At 31.4% G+C, this 18688-nt stretch overlaps 2 protein-coding genes across 2 annotated transcripts; one reads left to right on the top strand and one right to left on the bottom strand.

The window, feature by feature from the left end:
- Window positions 1–4997: 4997 nt before the first annotated feature.
- On the bottom strand, window positions 4998–10367 carry LOC126842558 (medium-chain acyl-CoA ligase ACSF2, mitochondrial-like). The gene is made up of 13 exons (XM_050579583.1): window positions 10285–10367; window positions 9025–9208; window positions 8171–8299; window positions 7852–8075; window positions 7509–7626; window positions 7249–7344; window positions 6789–6937; window positions 6360–6537; window positions 6142–6249; window positions 5871–6019; window positions 5642–5783; window positions 5342–5452; window positions 4998–5250 (listed from the first exon to the last, which is right to left on the bottom strand). The coding sequence occupies exons 1-13, from the start codon at window positions 10302–10304 to the stop codon at window positions 5131–5133; spliced, it is 1728 nt and encodes a 575-aa protein (XP_050435540.1). The 5' UTR covers window positions 10305–10367; the 3' UTR covers window positions 4998–5130.
- A 2638-nt stretch (window positions 10368–13005) lies between these two features.
- On the top strand, window positions 13006–17735 carry LOC126842557 (medium-chain acyl-CoA ligase ACSF2, mitochondrial-like). The gene is made up of 13 exons (XM_050579582.1): window positions 13006–13172; window positions 13518–13701; window positions 14507–14635; window positions 14731–14954; window positions 15180–15297; window positions 15462–15557; window positions 15861–16009; window positions 16091–16268; window positions 16378–16485; window positions 16740–16888; window positions 16976–17117; window positions 17307–17417; window positions 17509–17735. Exons 1-13 carry the CDS (start codon window positions 13153–13155, stop codon window positions 17626–17628), a joined length of 1728 nt encoding a protein of 575 aa, XP_050435539.1. The 5' UTR covers window positions 13006–13152; the 3' UTR covers window positions 17629–17735.
- The last annotated feature ends 953 nt before the right edge of the window (window positions 17736–18688 follow it).

The raw sequence follows: 18688 nt of genomic DNA on the forward strand, positions 1-18688 counted from the left end.
GAAGTAAAAAATATTACTTGAGGGCAATGATATAAAAAAATAGTGCAAATTGCGAAAGCAAAGTGAGATTGAGGCACGAAGCATATTATAGGGTCATAGATTTATATGAATTTTCACCACTGAAACTGATAACATCACTTTTGAAATGAACTCATTCATGGAATACTGTAATGGTAGAAGTACATGTGTCAATACATACATAGAACCTAAAATAATAATGTTCTTAAAAATATATTTTTATTGTTAGAGTGTTTACAATAAGGGTTGATCGTTTGTCTATAACATATTATTGACATATATATTCAATTCTCGGTTGACTATCGATTCTCACAAATTGACCAAGGTCAAGTGACATTTTTTTTTCTTAGTTTTACTTTAATAAAAAACCTTAATCTTAAAACTAATAATGCGAAATGAAGAAAATGATTTTACCCCGTCTAAGGGAAAAGGTTTATGTTGCTTTTTTAATTTGACAACGTACGGCAGTACTATGTCTAAAGAATATTCCATTTAAATTTTGCTTCTTTTTAAAAATGTAAAGAACACTGTAATTTTCAGTGGAAAAATATGTACATTTTTTGGCGGTATCCTTCGATTTCGAAAAACATTGTGTCGGTATCATTTTTTGTGTATACAAGTGTTCCACAATCTGTAACGTATCATATCATCTATACTGAATCATCGGCCGTGCAAGTTATTTGTGTATAATATGGATTTTAAGAAATATGAATATTTTTATTAAATTTAACTTTTTATTTTCTTATGTAGATATTACAGCTTCGCCCTCGCTACACAATTACACTATACTTTTTTTTTATTAAAATATTTTAGGTCTAAACATAATGTCAAAGTAATTATTTGTGGATTCCGTTTAAATCAATTTTTAGTTTTATTATTCATCATAAACATTTTTAAAACTTGGATAGTTTTTTTTAAATTTGCCTGATTGGATTTTGTATAATATTTTTAAAATTTTATAAATCTTATACAATTCCCTGTCGTGGGCATATAATTTTTCTTTTTACATATTAGTGTTGCCGTATAAATTGTCACGGCACAAAATCTAGGTGTATTTAGCAGGCTTGTCTATGCGATTTTGTTTACATAGCTGGTTTCTTTTTATGTTATAGTTGACACATATTTACAATACTCGACGGGCTAAACCAACCCACCGGCCGCAAGACGTTCGTTTTTTCTTATTTTTTTCTTTGATATTTTATCAATAAAAAATTATAAAACATATAATTTATATTTTATAGGTATGCAAGTTTACAAATTTTTATTACGGCAACTGAAAGAGATATACTTTGTGTGTCCAAGCTTTTGGAAAAATAAGTAAATCCATACATCTTTTATTAATAAGGGATGAAGGTAAACTTTTTTAAGTAATGAAACAAATCTGTCTACAAATATAGGAAACAAATTGTTTTCAAAATATTCATAGTTTCCAAGTATACTAGTGTCTTATATCAAATGAATCACGCTGTATTATAAAAGCATTCAAGTACAAAATTTATAGGTATATATACCTTACATGGAATCTTACAGCTTGATAAAAATCAATTAAGAATTTGATTATTCGAACACCCTATGTTTGTTGTTTTATATTTAGTATGCATGACGCATTAAGTATGGTCTTCTGCATAAACACATTAATCATAAATAACACAATGTAAAACTGCAAAAAATATTCTTCTTATAATAAATATTGCTTGTAGAATAACCTACAGATATATGTTATTACTTATTTACATTGCTACACGCGCTGTAAGCTATTCTGTTAGAAACATAACAAAAATTGAACATTTGATTTAATAAAAAACAACTATAAATCACTTTTGTGTGGCCTTCGAATTTTAAACCGAACTTCTTTTTGTATACCTGTGCTTTACACTCCAGTATATTTATACAATAATAAAGTACTATATTATATATGCATGACGCAATTTTCAATTAAAGTAACAAAAATCCTGATTAATTGAACCAAAAGTAATTTTACGTTCACATTTAGTCCAAGGTCAACGCAAGCAATAACCGAAAAACTCGATAAAAACCATTTTGAAATTAAATATATGTTTCATGTTGGTTTACACGTTTCCCACAGCCTATAATGTTAAATGAAACAACTTAAATTAAAATTTGTAAAATACTGTTGCAGTAGTTATATGTTAACCCGTGTGCATAGGTGCAAATTTCACACGTTTGACTGTACAATTTTAAAATGTCGAGAGTAATTTTTTTATTTCTAAGTTCTACAAATTGCTTAACATTTTTTTTCTCAAAAGAATTTAATGTACAGATAATATTTTTGTATTTTTTTTAATTGCCAGAAAACTGTGTTTTCGCAGATTGCGTATATTTTAACAAAAACACCTAAAATGTTTAAAAGAAAATTATTAAATCATTAAAACAACTTTATTTGGATCTATGCAGAATGATACTGCATAAAATTGTTAATGTGATATTACCGCCGATAGTACGTCAAACATAATTTCCATTACTATCATCCATTGGCAATGTAACCGTGGATGAACAACTTTGTAGGTTTTTTTGGTTGAAAATTTGAGTTTGTTATTGTTTCACTGAAGTTCACTTCTAGTATCTGACCCTGAAAACAAAATAGGAGAAAATTGTAGGCAATCAACAAAAATCAGGTTCTTTATTAGGTAGCACTTTTATTTCTATCATGGTTATCAGCTGTGAATAAACATGAAATAGATACCAATAATTAGTTGTGTGGATAACATAACATCAACGTATAAACATAAGCAAAATAAAATGGTGTATTAGTAGTATTCATGTAAATCGCAAATGTTATCTAGTTGGCAACTTTAAGGGAGTAAAAATTGAAAAAATACCATACTAGTTTTTAAGTTTCAACTTTTACTGGCTATAATTTCGAGAAAAATGGTCGAATCGAGTTGAAATTTCTAGAGAGGAGTATTTACTTGAGATTTAAATTTAAGTTAGACCCATTTCCCACTCTTTGCGGCGGGATGCAAGTTGTTTTTTGCGTTTATAGGACCTTTTAGTTGAAAATTTGGAGTTAGAACTCTTATGTACACATAACATGTTAAATCTTAAAAAAAAAAAAAATATCAAATCATTCCAATATTTTTATGGATACTCCTTAGAGTGGCCCCAGTAAGTTTTGAGTGCTCAAGTACCAGTTTAAGGTTTTAATTATTTTTTTAAAAAAAGGAATTTATCACATTCAATCAGCTCGGCCTAACTCGAGGCCTGACCCAAATTGTAATGGATTTTTCCCTTGAGAATATCTGTCGATAGCCATACTTAAGTTTAGTATATCCGATTCGATAACATTTTCAAGTTTAGACGATTTGCTATGACCTTCGAATTTTCGATGTAAAAAGTAACAATAAGATGTGCACAAAAAAAAGAAATTCGAACATTGACAATTTTATATATTGTTTTTGTCGTTCGATCGACGTATTTTTCTGCTTAAAATGTATGAAAATGGATCGATGGCAAAAATAATGACTAAAACATTTTCATGTGTGCACAAGTGTATGTTTTTCGAAAATATTTTGGATTTCTTATAACCTTATAATTTTCTATACAAAAAGTTTCATCAACAAAATCGCACAAGGAAAATCCCGAAATTTCAACAACCCTCCCTCCTCCCGGGAAAAAGGCTGAAAGTTTTAAAAAATTTGGTTGGCGCAGTTTTAAGATTTAACAACTACCAAGTCAAACTAATTCCAAATTTGTGTGGAATTTAAACCGTTTCCAATAAAAAAGCTAGAATTTTTTTCTTGAATCAATTATTGAGATGGGTCTAACACTTAAAAATTAAGTATTTGGAGACCCTTCAAACCCTTATGTAAATATTGCTCTGAGAATGTATCTATGTTGTACCGTATCAAACTGCTCTTCAGAGCGATCAATTAGTGCATTAAATAAACAGTCTCGCTATATTAAATATTGAATCGCACATCACAAAAAGTATGATGACATATTAATCGATGAGTATAGTTCCTCTAAAACTTGCAAAAAAATAATGCACATTGTAAATATTTATTGCTTTGTAATTTGTGGATAATAAATAAACCTATTTTATATTTGTGACTAATTTATAAAGATAACATAATGGTTAAACTCTGCTTTCTTTTTTACTTTTGTTCAAATCCTTGTGGAAGCAAGTCCTTTAATGTGTAAAGCCCTATGTGTAATGGTCATTTAAATGTATTGTAATATGTTAAGTATGTAATCAGTGAATGTACAACTAACAAACTGAGAGCATTTAATTCTTTGGTCACTCTTACATTATAGATTTCAATATAAAAGAGAAGTTTTATTTAACGACTAAAAATTGTTTAATTAAAATGTTTTATTAAATAGTCAATGTCAACTAGTTCCACCAGAGATTACAAAAAGTGAATACATTTAGAACAAAAATGTAACAAATGTAACCCTAATCATATCCACCTTTAAATTAAATATTATTTTCAAGTACATAATTGTTATTAGGTACAATGTTCTTACCGATATTTGTTTTTTTATCTGAGATCACTAGATTGCTCTATGAAGCCCAAATTTGGGTTTCAAAACCATATTATGTAAGGTTTTATTTTATGCTCTAAATTTTTGTTGTACGTTATAAATTCATTCGGTTTTCATCATTTATTATACTTCTCGTACTGATGATTGAATGACAATTTTTTTTGTATAATTGCACTATTTTAGAATTGAACCTGTAAAGTTGTATTAATACACGTTAAGAGGGCGTCGCACCGGTGATTTTCAGTGGTAAACACATGTTTAAACAGACTGAAAATAACTCGCTTAATTTTGGTTTTAGAGTAAAAGCACCAATTATAAAATTAAAAGAAAACAATATTCCGGAAGACAAGACGGTGCGTTTTAAAAAAAAAAAATTATTCACAACAAAGTGAATTACATAATACCTTAAATAAATTAAAGTTCAAAACTCTTAAACATAAATTTTATTTTATTATACGATTATATCACCATAAGTTGCTCAAGTTTATTGTACATAATACAATTATTACATTTTAACAAAAGCCATAGATCTTAAACACTACTGTGTGTAAATTAAACACGGTACTCGATACCATACTGGCAGTAGTAGTGTTAATGAAAAATTTGCTATTCGTTCAAATGGTTAATCATTATTTCGCGGAGTTTGAATTTCTGAATTTTGCCAGAAACCGTTTTTGGGAAGTCATCCACGAACATCACGTGGATGGGCACTTTGAACCTGGCTATCTGCAATAGGTACATAAAACGCACGTTTATGCTTTTCAAACCACTCTCGTTTGCCAGTTGAGATAATAGTTAATAACAATAAATGACTCACGTGGCCGTGGCAAAATTTTTGTACGCCAATCTCGTCGAGCTTGGAATTTTTTACAGTTTTTACTGCAGCGCAAACCACTTCGCCGAGCCTTTCGTCCGGTATACCGAACACCTTTGAAAACAAAAGGGTAAAATACACGGTAAGAAATCAGTTTAGCTTCCACCACTTCTGTCGACATGGCTGAGCGCGACAGGGTTGAAAATATTGTAGAAAGGGTTAAAATATTTTTGTTCGGGATAGGCACGACCCATTTTATATAGACCTGAAGAAGAGTACATAACCGCCCCGTCGTCTACTGACCTGAGCCTGGACGATTTCTGGATGAGTTTCTAGAAAGTACTCGACCGTTTGCGGTTCTATGTTTTCTCCGCCTCGGATTATGATGTCTTTTATCCTGCCCGTGACCACGCCATATCCGTCTTCGCTCAATGTGAATACGTCGCTATATTTTAATTAACAAAAAGCCATCGAGTAATATGATAGTAATATCATAAACACGTTTCTCGTTATCGCTATTGAGTGAGCCTACCCCGAACGAAGCCATCCGTCGTCGTCGATGGTCTTTCTTGTCATTTCCACGTCTTTCCAGTAACCCGGCATGACGTTGTAGCCTTTGAACAAGACCTCTCCCGGAGTACCCATTGGCACTAGGTCGCCGATTTTGTCCACGACTTTCACCTACAAACACAACATCCACCTCCATAATATTAAGATTTTACACGTGTTATCTTTTCTCAGTCGTTCAGTAATCTATTTTAATATCAGCAACAGAGTACAATGTAATAAAGCGATGATCTTACTTCGCAATGATCAAGCACTTGGCCAACGGTAGTGCACGTTTTGTCTTCAGGGTCATCTGGGTTGGAAATAAAGACAACAGGACTGGTTTCTGTCATCCCGTAAGCACACTAAAATGCAATATATGTATATATTTGTGGGTAAACACCGCGGTTTTTATTCAACCTGATTACTACAATAGCTATCAATATGCACCAGATAATACAATATTAGTTATTACCGCTAAACGTTCGACGTTGAGAAACGTTTTGATTTGTTTGAACAATTGCGGAGAACACAAAGCTCCCCCGCAAAATGCCACTTCCGGTGTTGTAAACGTATATCCTTCCTGTAGGAGTTCTTTGGAAACGCAAACCAAGTCGACGTACATTGTCGGAGTACCGTACAAAATTGTACATCTAAAAACAAATGATAACAAAAAAAAATTAATAAGACTCTATGAAACACATCATATTTAGTTAACTATGACGCCTTTTTGATTTTCGTTCTAAATTGTAAATTTTCACAGCATGAATTAATGTACTTAGTTTAACATGTTAAATGGCTTGCAATTCCAGTATTATATTTTTCTTTAGCCAATTGTCTAATTTAGACAAATAAGAGAATAATATTGTTAAAATGCTGTAATAATTGAAAAAAAAAAACTAACTTTTCGTGTACAATGGCCTTGGCCGATTCGATGGGCTTATAACTGCAAGTCGGCAACACCAATGTGTTTCCACTGTGTAGGCTCGACATGATTCCGCCGACGGTACCGAAAATGTGAAAAAACGGCACTTGCAGCAATATTTTGTGTTCCTGAGAAAAATATAATTGTATTTAATACTTTAACTAACAAAGCATAAACAAGTCTATGTTAGAATAATTATTAAACGGTTATTATCGAAAAAACAAGGGTCCGGATAAAGTTTAAGCTAAATTTGAGTTTTTCTCTACACCTAAAAATAAGCTATTTTCTGAAATAAAATATGCTTTTCAGAATTAAACAAACAGTTTGCACGTTTTTATTGACCAACTCTACAAAAAAAAATTAAAATTTATTATTTGCCCAAGACTTCATCCGGATTTTTTTAAAATGTGTCATTTCATTATTGACTTCTTCGTGTCACCTTTTGCTTCAACAACAGTCTTTTACAGATGAAGTACGAATTGTTCACGATATTGTAATGTGTTAGACACGCTCCTTTTGGGGAACCAGTGGATCCCTGTAACAGTAATTATATTACACATAAACACTTTTTTTCATTTATCTCATTGGTTTTGTTTATTTTTACAAATAAACAGTACTCCCAACTAAGAATGTATTGTGTCCCTGTATTAAACATAAATTATGGTTCTCCCAACTATGTAGTTTTTTCCGTGGACTCACCGAAGTGAATTGTATATTACATATCTTATGCGGGTCAAGATCAAGGTTTAAATTCCTCAGGTGTGCGGCAGATTTGGTCGTTCCCGATTGGCTCACGTCCCAGAACTTGATAATTCCTCTGGAACATACACAGTAGAATTGACAGTACATGTACCGAAATTATTTAAAAAAAATTCTAAATTAAAAGGAAACTATTGCAATATCAGAGATTTCAAAAACGCCTAACCTTATAAGCGACAGCGAAAATAGCAAATAAATAAGATTTATTATTAAAAAATATCCCAAGAAATTCATACCAACAGGTGCAGAATTATTGTACTTTAATATTAGACTTTAGACTTACGGGAGATTTGTTTCGGTGTTCATGACGATGAATTCCAAACGGGGTAAAGTCCTGGTTGTCATCGGTTTACCGTGCGGTTGCTGTTCGATTTCTGGCAAAATGTTCTTCAGCAATTGATAATAATCTTGACCCGGGTTGTTCTCCAATGCGATCAACATTTTGGCGTCGACTTTATCCAGACAATGGTAGAGTTCACGACTCAGGTACAACGGATTGATGTTCACCTGTAGTGTGTAAAATTATAAATATTAAAAAAGCGTTTGTGCTTTATTACGCCTTTCTAGAACGCCAAGTTAATAACATTAAACACGGTCCTTACGGCTATTAGGCCAGCCTTCATTGCAGCTAACAAAGAGATTTCCCATTCCACTGAATTGGATCCCATGATGCAAAGTCGATCACCCGGTTTCATGCCCATTTCCAAGAGTCCAGCTGCCAGCTCGTCGACCTGCGACCATCACGGAGAACGAAATTATTCACGAATTACAATATATTAAGCAAGACGGAAAAAGTTAATTATTTAGAGATAAAAAAAATAGCCAAGTTAACCTTGTCATTAACCGTCCTATGATCTAGTATACATTATAAGTATCATGGCTAATTAAAGTGTTGACTGCTTGGTAGGAACTTGCAATATAATAATTGTATACAATTTTATTAAAATCCTTAGTAATTATCTAGTTAAATTTTGCTAAATAATTAGTTTATTTGAAGTGATGTTAAGATGTATATTTTGAACTGATCTACAAATATTATTTTACAAAAAGCTAATTCCCTATGAGGATTTAAAGGCTGATTTTAAATCAAGTAACTCAAGTACTAAATTAATTATAAGCATAAGAAGAACCACCAATTTTTGTTGACCAAAATGAATGCATTTTTTGATAACTTTCTTTTTCTAAGAAATAAAAAACATGTACGTTATGAAAAAAAAATTGAAATATATATGTTTTAGACTGGTTTAAAGTTTTAAAATTGTATGACCCTTCTGAGGGTGCACATACCGTTGCATGACAAGGTAAGCTAAATATACACCACTGGTCAAAATACAGGTTAGGTTATGATTAATTTATACAGGTCTCAGATCGAAATTTGTTTAGTGATTGTAATAATATAAAAAACTGCAAGCCGAGTTTAACTTCTTCTAAACGTTTGTATATCGTTAATTCATACCTCATGTTTGAGTTCTAGAAAGGTGATTCTCCGGTTCTGTTGTACAGAGACTATTGCTTCCCTGTCCGGATAAGTCTCGGCTGCCATGTCGACCAATTGACCGACGGTCATATTTGTCAGCGGTTCATTTTGGATGCCTTTGTAATAACTCGGTTTTGGTATAATGGACGAGTCCGTACTTGAACTGCAAAACAAAAATAGGTCTCAATTTAGAAATTGTGCTTACGAGTTCACGGTACACAACGATCACTCCCAAATCGGCTCAATTTTGTTGTAACTAACAAAAGGTATAAGGAATATTGGAGACAGGTAAAAGATTGTTTCATAAAAACAAAAATATTTCATTGTTTTTTGATAAAATCTTATTTTGCGTTCGGTGGAATTTCAATGGAGGCCCTCCTAAATTAGTACAATATAACAAGGCTACCAAAAACATATCAATATGTTTGATGATCAAATTATGGTTTTTTTATTGAGAACAACAGACTTAAATATTACTCCACGATATTTCATCCAAAATCTTCTTGGAAAAATTTGTATTCCAAAATATTTAAATAAAAATAATAATCAGTTGCAATATTCATAACTAATGAAATACAAGTGAGTTTACAAGTAGAACTATACAAGTAACTAGTTATTTTTTTATTACTCTAACTAAATAATTACCTAACCTAACTTGTATACAAAATTCTGGTAACTGCGATGCTGGACAAATCAAATTTTAACTAACTTAAGTTTAGCTCATTTTATATAAAAATCATTTTGCTAGTAATAATGTTACATACATTTTTAAGAGAATTTCGCTAAAAATAACACATTTCTGGATATCTACATTTTACAGAATTATTTTATGAAGAAACCCTGGTAAAACACACAGGTTAATTAATTGATGTGTGTGTGTGTGGCACGTTTTAGTTTTAAACTTAAGATCATCATATATATATTTATTAAAGCAGAGGTTATCTTAAAATATTTTAATGAAATATACTACAATTTATAAATAACAGAAATATTGTTCCTAATTTAATTTAAATGTCTCTTATAGTAAACTTCAAATTAATATCTAAATTTAGAATTATGTCATTTTTGTGTTATCATAAAAATTAAGTAGTTCCTAAAATCGTTAAGAAAGATGAAACTACCAAATGTTTAATTGTTTTACAGTGATTAGAGTGAGTCGAATAAAAGCAACATGTGAAACTAATGTATGTATTTTAAAATATTATTATTTTATTATATTCCAGTTGGCCTTTTACTTACCTTTTGTCATGACCGCTCATTCTGTACACCGTTTACGATTCAACTTTACTACTTGAAAACAATTTTATTTTAATAGGGAATATACAGCTTTGAACTGTTTTTCGAGACTACTATTTGATACTGAAAAATTAATTGAATTTGAACACCAAATGTGAGGGATTAGAGTCTGAATTGCCCGGAACTAAGTACAGTGTGCACTAACCTACTGTCATGGAATATTAATGATTTCTGACAATAACCAAAAAAAGTCTTATTCTTTTCGAAAATTTTTTAATAAAGAAATAAACTAATTCAATTTTAATATTTAAGCTATACATTTTATAATTTTAATTATCATAAAATTTGGCTATTTTATTAGTAAACTAATTTTTTTGTATATTTTTTGGGAATTTTACTTCCAAACATTTCATAATATAATCATGTAATTATATCGACCTTCAAAATAAATTATTATATTAAAAGCAAAATAGTAATATATTCATTATGGTTTTTATAAATTTCTAGAGTGAATAAAACTACACATTTAATAGCAAAAATTAAAAAAACATAACTATTGAGAAATATTTACCTAGTTTTTATGATTTGTTTTTGTTTTAATTGTCTAAAAACCAATTTTAGCTTTTAATTTTGTGAAAATTTAACTTTGGTATCAAGAACCCGTCATCATTTAAATTTAATATAAAAATAGGACAGTTTAGTTTAAGTGCAGTATATTTTCGCCAATGGCATACAATAAATAAAATATACTATACATATTAGTAAATAAGATTATTAGAGTACAGTTTTTTAACCACCCAATAAACCAATATGTGTATGATATAATATGTTTTGTTATTGTTAACACAAAAAAACTAATTTCTAATACAAAAAACCTTTAACCCGTTTGTATTCAAATGACAGTGTTACGATTTTAACACATTACCCTAACAAATTGTACTCCTACTTTACCTTTACATAACTGACATGTGAATTGTTTTATCATGTTTGATGATGACGGTTTTGGGTAATAAAGTTTTAAAGTCTAGAGGTATCAAAATTTAAAGATCAAATTTGTTTTTGATGAAGTATGACGCCTGCCCTTAAGAATACACGTGACAATATGATCTTTCTAAATTTTTTTCAATTAAAAAAAAATTTAGTACCAGAGGTGGATTGCGATTTAGCAATGCACACTGATAAAAACAACTTTACACTCCACCCTCCCTCTTGTCCTAAATTTTAAACTTTAATCAACTTAAAATCTAATTATTGAATACTGGTTATCAACCAGTCAATATTTTCGGTTCTACTAGTTTGTTTTCATTGTTTGACATTGTTATCAGTCGGATAACATAAGTTCCATAAAAACGGTTAATTCAATGTGTTTTTTGTTAAATTAAACACTAATTATAATACAATCAGAACACAATTTTTTCGCATCTAGTTAAAAGAAGCTAAAAGAATAATAACAATTTTTATCAAAAAACTAAGACCGGATAATGTTGTACATACAATCCAGTACACTCATGCTAATTTTATTAATATGTATATTTATTTATCGTTCAAGCGTGTTGCCTTGAATAGTTTCTTCGCTACAATAATGCGAATTAAAAAAAAACAATTGAAGTTAATTACATTTTAAATGAAGCGTGGGTAAGTATTTCGAACTACCAAAAATTATAGACATGGAAATAAGAGAAAAACAATTTAAAAAAACACCAGCAATAATTCTTCTGTTTATACCCACGTTTTGTCAAGGTCGCTAAAGGTGGGAACACTTAATTATACACTTTACATGAGCTAGCGGGCTCAAGTTATTTTTATCAGTGTGCAATACTTAACCGCACTCCACTTCTGGTACTAAATTTTTTTTTAAAAGAAAAAAATTCAGAAAGATCATATTGTCACGTCTATTCTTAAGGGCAGGCATTATACTTCATCAAAAACAAATTTGATGCTTAAATTTTGATACCTCTAGACTTTAAAACTTTATTACCCAAAACCGTCATCATCAAACATGATAAAACAATTCACATGTCAGTTATGTAAAGGTAAAGTAGGAGTACAATTTGTTAGGGTAATGTGTTAAAATCGTAACACTGTCATTTGAATACAACTGGGTTTATTTATTGTATGCCATAGGCGGAAATATACTGTACTTATACTATAAAGTTATATTTTTTATATTAAATTTAAACGATGAAGGGTTCTTTATACCAAGTTAAATTTTTACAAAATTAAAAGCTGAAACTGGTTTTTAGACAATTAAAACGAAAACAAATCATAAAAACTAGGTAAATATTTCTCAATATTTATGTTTTTTTTAATTATTGCTATTAAATGTGTAGTTTTATTAACTCTAGAAATGTATAAAAACCGTAATGAGTATATTACTATTTTGCTTTTAATATAATAATTTATTTTGAAGGTCGTTATAATTACATGATTATATTATGAAATGTTTGAAAGTAAAATTCCCAAAAAATATACAAAAAAATTAGTTTACTAATAAAATAGCCAAATTTTAGTTCACTAATTAATTAGCCATTGTGTTAATTTGATGTGAATTAAAATTATATATATGATATGAAATATTCTATCATGAAGGTAGCATAAACATTGAATTCGTTAATTTTTTTAAATTAAAAATCCATCAAAAAAAATAACGGGTTTTTTTGTGAGAAATAATTATTATTGTTTAACAGTCGATTAGTGCACACTTTACTTAGTTCTGGGCGATACTGACTCTATTCCGTCACATCTGGTGTTGAAGTTCAATTCATTTTTCAGTTTCAAATAGTAGTCTTGAAAAACAGTTCAAAGCTGTATTTTCCATATTAAAAAAAAATTGTTTAAAGTATTAAAGTTAAATCTTAAACGGTGAATAAAATGAGCGGTCATGACAAAAGGTAAGTAAAATACCAACTTGAATATAATCAAATAATATGTATGTATTTAATAGTTTTGCATATTGCTTTTACTCGACTTAACAGCTGCAACAAAAATTACTGTAACTCAATTTATATTTAAAAAAAAAAAAAAACTTTACCGAGGCGCTTAGTTGCTAATCTATACCGTCTTAACTTTGTAGTTTTATATTGCTTAATGATTTTATGAACTAATTAATTTGTACGATAAAACGAAAATTACATATTTCTAAATTTGGATATTAATTTGTAGTTTACTTTAAGAAACAAAATGATGAACAACTCGTAAGCACAAATTCTAGATTAAGACTAGTTTTTGTTTTGCAGTTCAAGTACGGATTCGTCCATTATACCGAAACCGAGTTATTACAAAGGCATCCAAAATGAACCGCTGATAAACATGACCGTCGGTCAATTGGTCGACATGGCGGCCGAGACTTATCCGGACAGGGAAGCAATAGTCTCAGTACAACAGAACCGGAGAATCACCTTTCTAGAACTCAAACATGAGGTATGAATTAACGATATACAAACGTTTTGAAGGAGTAAAACAACATTGCCAGAAATCACTAAACAAATTTCGATCTGAGACCGGTATTCGAATCCTTAAGCACTTTAACCATTGCCGCCTATTTAGCTTACCATGTAATGCAATTGCATGTGCACCCGCCGAAGAGTCATACAATTTTATATTTTTGAGCCAGTCTAATAAATAAATACTTCATTTTTTTTAATATTTAGCCAAAATAAGTAATAAAAAAATGCATAAATTTTGATTAATAAAAGTTCGTGATTCTTCCAATGCTTATAATTAATTTAGTACTTGAGTTACTTGATTTAAAATCGGCATTTAAGCTAATTCACTATCAGCTTAAATATTTCAAAACTGTTCAAAATATAGATCAGAATATAAATAAAATGAAACTAATTATTTGGCAAACTTTAGATTAGATACTTAAAAAAGTATGCCTAGTAAATTTTAAATAATTTTATTGAAAAGTCCTACAAAAAAGTCAGCCTAATCCTTAAGTGATACTTAAGATGTTAGTCCAATTATGACAGTTCTACAGGAAAGTAAAAACAAAGTAAGTTTGTGAGTACAAATCTGTATGTCAGCCAGCTATTTCCAAAGCACTAAGTTGGCTTCGATATAACCCCTCTTGTACCAAATGGATTTCGACAATTGATTGTAGCTCCAATGCACCATTGATTGGTGTCATTATCTATAAATTGAAAAAAAACCGACTACTACCCTTCTTCCCGGTGGCCTTCATATTGTAATTCGTTAATAATTTCGTTCCCTGTGATGGTCGCAGGTCGACGAGCTGGCAGCTGGACTCTTGGAAATGGGCATGAAACCGGGTGATCGACTTTGCATCATGGGAACCAATTCGGTGGAATGGGAAATCACTTTGTTAGCTGCAATGAAGGCCGACTTAATAGCCGTAAGTACCGTGTTTAATATAATCCACGCGACGCTCTGGAAAGGCTTAGTAAAGCACAAACGCTTTTTCAATAATCACAATTTAACCCACTGCAGGTGAACATAAATCCGTTGTACATGAGTCGTGAACTCCACCATTGTCTGGATAAAGTCGACGCCAAAATGTTGATCGCTTTTCAGAACAACCCGGGTCAAGATTATTATAAATTGTTGAAGAACATTTTGCCAGAAATCGAACAGCAACCGCACGGTAAACCGGTGACAACCAGGAATTTACCCCATTTGGAATTCATCGTCATGAACACTGAAACGAATCTCCCGTAAGTCCTAACTTTATATTAATATACAAATAACTCTGCACCTGTTGGTATGAATTTCTTGGGATATTTTTTAATAATAAATCATATTTATTTGCTATTTTCGCTGTCGTTTATAAGTTTTGGCGTTTTTTAAACCGCTGATATTGCTAGTTTCCTTTTAATTTAGATTTTTTTTTAAAAATAATTTCGGTACATGTACTGTCAATTCTACTGTGTATGTTCCAGAGGAATTATCAAGTTCTGGGACGTGAGCCAATCGGGAACGACCAAATCTGCCGCACACCTGAGGAATTTAAACCTTGATCTTGACCCGCATAAGATATGTAATATACAATTCACTTCGGTGAGTCCACGGAAAAAACTACATAGTTGGGAGAACCATAGTTTATGTTTAATATAGGGACACGATACATTCTTAGTTGGGAGTACTGTTTATTTGTAAAAATAAACAAAACCAATGAGATAAATGAAAAAAAGTGTTTTTGTGTATTATAATTACTGTTACAGGGATCCACTGGTTCCCCAAAAGGAGCGTGTCTAACACATTACAATATCGTGAACAATTCGTACTTCATCAGTAAAAGAGTGCTCGACAAGCAAAAGGTAACATGAAGGAGTCAATAATGAACTGACACATTTTAAAAAAGACCGGATAAATGTTTGGGAAAATATCAAATTTTAGATTATTTTCATAGAGATGGTCAATAAAAACTTGTTTGTTCAACACTGAAATACATATTTTAATTCAGAAAATGCCTTATTTTTAGGTGAACAGAAAAACTTAAATTTAGCCTGGAACTTTATCCGGACCTTTATTTTTTCGATAATAATCGTTTAAATTTTTCGAACAAAGACTTGATTATGCTTTGTTAGTTAAAAAAATAAATACTATTACATTTTTCTCAGCAACACAGAATTCTGCTGCAAGTGCCGTTTTTTCACATTTTCGGTACTGTTGGCGGAATCATGGCGAGCCTACACACTGGAAGCACATTGGTATTGCCGACTTGCGGTTATAAGCCCATTGAGGCGGCCAAGGCCATTGTACACGAAAAGTTAGTTTTTTTAATTATTACCGCAATTTAAAAATATTATTCAGTTTTGCACATTTTATTTTTATAATCATTTGTTTTTAGATGTACAGTTTTGTACGGTACTCCAACAATGTACGTCGACTTGGTTTGCGTTTCCAAAGAACTCCTACAGGAAGGATATACTTTTACAACACCGGAAATAGCAGTTTGCGCGGGAGCTATGTGTTCTCCACATTTGCTTAAGCAAATCAAAACCGTTCTAAATGTCGGACGTTTACTGGTAATAACTAATATTGTATTCTCTGGTGCATAGTGATAGCCATTGTTATAATTAGTATTGATATCATAACGTGTACAAATATATTCATAATAAGTATATTGCATTTTAGTGTCCTTATGGAATGACAGAAACCAGTCCTATTGTCTTTGCTTCCAATCCAGACGATTCCGAAGACAAAACGTGTACAACCGTTGGCCAAGTCATCGATCATTGCGAAGTAAGTTCACATTATTACATTGCAGTGTTTTGCTGACATTAAAATGGATTACTGAAATACTGAGAAGTGATTGTTAATAAAGGGAGAGTGGTAAATAATGAATAACTGATAAAGGATTATTGATTGGTTAAAAACATACTTATGCTTCAATTAAAATTAGCCGATAAACATAGATAGATGTTAACAGAGGAAGCTCAACAAAACGAACACGTTTTAAAATCCTAATATTATGGACGATGATTTTGTGTTTGTAGGTGAAAGTCGTGGACAAAAACGGCGACGTGGTGCCTATGGGTACTCCGGGAGAGGCTTGTTTCAAAGGGTACAACGTCATGCCGGGTTACTGGAAAGACGTGGAAATGACAAGAAAGACCATCGACGACGACGGATGGCTTCGATCGGGGTAGGCTTACTCAATAGCGATAACGACAAACGTGTTTATGATATTATTATCATACTACTCGATGGCCTTGTGTTAATTAAAATACAGCGACGTATTCACATTGAGCGAAGACGGATATGGTGTGGTCACGGGCAGGATAAAAGACATCATAATTCGAGGCGGAGAAAACATAGAACCGCAGACGATCGAGTACTTTCTGGAAACTCATCCAGAAATCGTCCAGGCTCAGGTCAGTAGACGACGGGGCGGTTATGTACTCTTTTTCAGGTCTATATAAAATGGGTCGTGCCTATCCCGAACAAAAATATTTACCCTTTCTACAATATTTTCACTCCTGTCGCGCTCAGCTATGGAGACAGAAGGGGTGGAAGCTAAACTGATTTTTTTTATCCTGTATTTTACCCTTTTGTTTTCATAGGTGTTCGGTATACCGGACGAAAGGCTCGGCGAAGTGGTTTGCGCTGCAGTAAAAACTGTAAAAAATTCCAAGCTCGACGAGATTGGCGTACAAAAATTTTGCTACGGCAACGTGAGTTATTTATCGTTATTAATTATTGTCTCAACTGGAAAACGAGAGTGGTTTGAAAAGCATAAACGTGCGTTTTATGTACCTATTGCAGATAGCCAGGTTCAAAGTCCCCATCCACGTGATGATCGTGGACGACTTCCCGAAAACGGCTTCTGGCAAAATTCAGAAATTCAAACTCCGCGAAATAATGATTGACCGTTTAAACGAATAGCAGATTTATCATTAACACTACTACTGCCAGTATGGCATCGAGTACATAGTTTAATTTACACACAGTAGTATCTTTGATCTGTGGGCTTTCGCTAAAATGTAATAATTGTATAATGTAGAAAAAACTTGAGCAATTTATGGTTGTATATAATAAATTAACATTTATGGTTATGAGTTTTAAATTTGCAATTTTAAAAACCCAGCACAGTGTCGGGGCATAGTGGGGACGGGGAGGTCACAGGTTTAGAGGAATTTTTAAATCTAAAAGTGATAAAATCACTTTAGAATAAACGCTTCGATGCAAATCAGTAGTTAGTATTTTCAAGCCAGTACAGTCCAAACCAAGCACAGTGTAAACCAGCATTATAAAAAATTATTTAATTGAGGTGCTGTATTTACAAAAAAGCATCAAAGTGTTAATTCGAAAGAGATTTTATCCGAGGGGACTATTACAGTTGAGTACAGTCATAATGGAATCAAAGCATATAGAGGACGGAGAGGTTACAAGTCTACAGGAATTATTATAAATAAAATTGCCGTCTCGGTCCGATTAAACTGACCATCACTATAATGTTATTTTAAGATTTAAAGTGTATATGTTATGACAAAAAAAAAAGCCTACATCATAGTAATTGGTTTTACCGCGATGTGGGCTATTTCTGCTTTGCATCGAAGCTAAAACATTTTTCTGGACAAAAAAGTTTTGTTTCGAAATAGTGTTGTGCGAATTGATAATATTTTTTTTACCAATAATTGAAGGGCACACAGAAAGAAGGGTAGTAGTCCATTCGTGAAATTCTTTTTTTTTTTCAAATAGTTTTTTATCAATATATGCCACTTTTCTTCATGTAGCAAGTCTATCGAGAATAGATTGAAAAAATAACATTTAAGGCAAAGATTACTTTTGAGATTATTATAAAATACACCAAAATTGTTAAAACTACTATAAAAACAATACTGGCATTGCATTTCACTTACTATATTAGTTTGTAACGAAGCCTTGACCGCTACAGACCTCATTAATACCATTAGTTAATTATTGTTAAACTTCAACAAAACAA

Source organism: Adelges cooleyi, unplaced genomic scaffold (assembly GCF_023614345.1).
Source record: "Adelges cooleyi isolate 19-005CV unplaced genomic scaffold, UGA_ACOO_1.1 ACOO_flye_CR_arks_rails_tigmint_CR_PRNA_55, whole genome shotgun sequence".
Lineage (NCBI taxonomy): Eukaryota > Metazoa > Arthropoda > Insecta > Hemiptera > Adelgidae > Adelges > Adelges cooleyi.

What these genes read in the sequence shown, in the direction of transcription:
- LOC126842557 (XM_050579582.1), top strand. Translation starts at nt 13,153, where the DNA reads ATGAGCGGTCATGACAAAAG. An exon ending in ATGAGCGGTCATGACAAAAG is followed by an intron (nt 13,173 to 13,517) that starts GTAAGTAAAATA and finishes TTTGTTTTGCAG; the next exon opens with TTCAAGTACGGATTCGTCCA. An exon ending in TGAAGGCCGACTTAATAGCC is followed by an intron (nt 14,636 to 14,730) that starts GTAAGTACCGTG and finishes AACCCACTGCAG; the next exon opens with GTGAACATAAATCCGTTGTA.
- LOC126842558 (XM_050579583.1), bottom strand. Translation starts at nt 10,304, where the DNA reads ATGAGCGGTCATGACAAAAG. An exon ending in AACACCGAAACAAATCTCCC is followed by an intron (nt 7,627 to 7,851) that starts GTAAGTCTAAAG and finishes TGTATGTTCCAG; the next exon opens with AGGAATTATCAAGTTCTGGG. An exon ending in TCAACGTCGAACGTTTAGCG is followed by an intron (nt 6,250 to 6,359) that starts GTAATAACTAAT and finishes ATTGCATTTTAG; the next exon opens with TGTGCTTACGGGATGACAGA.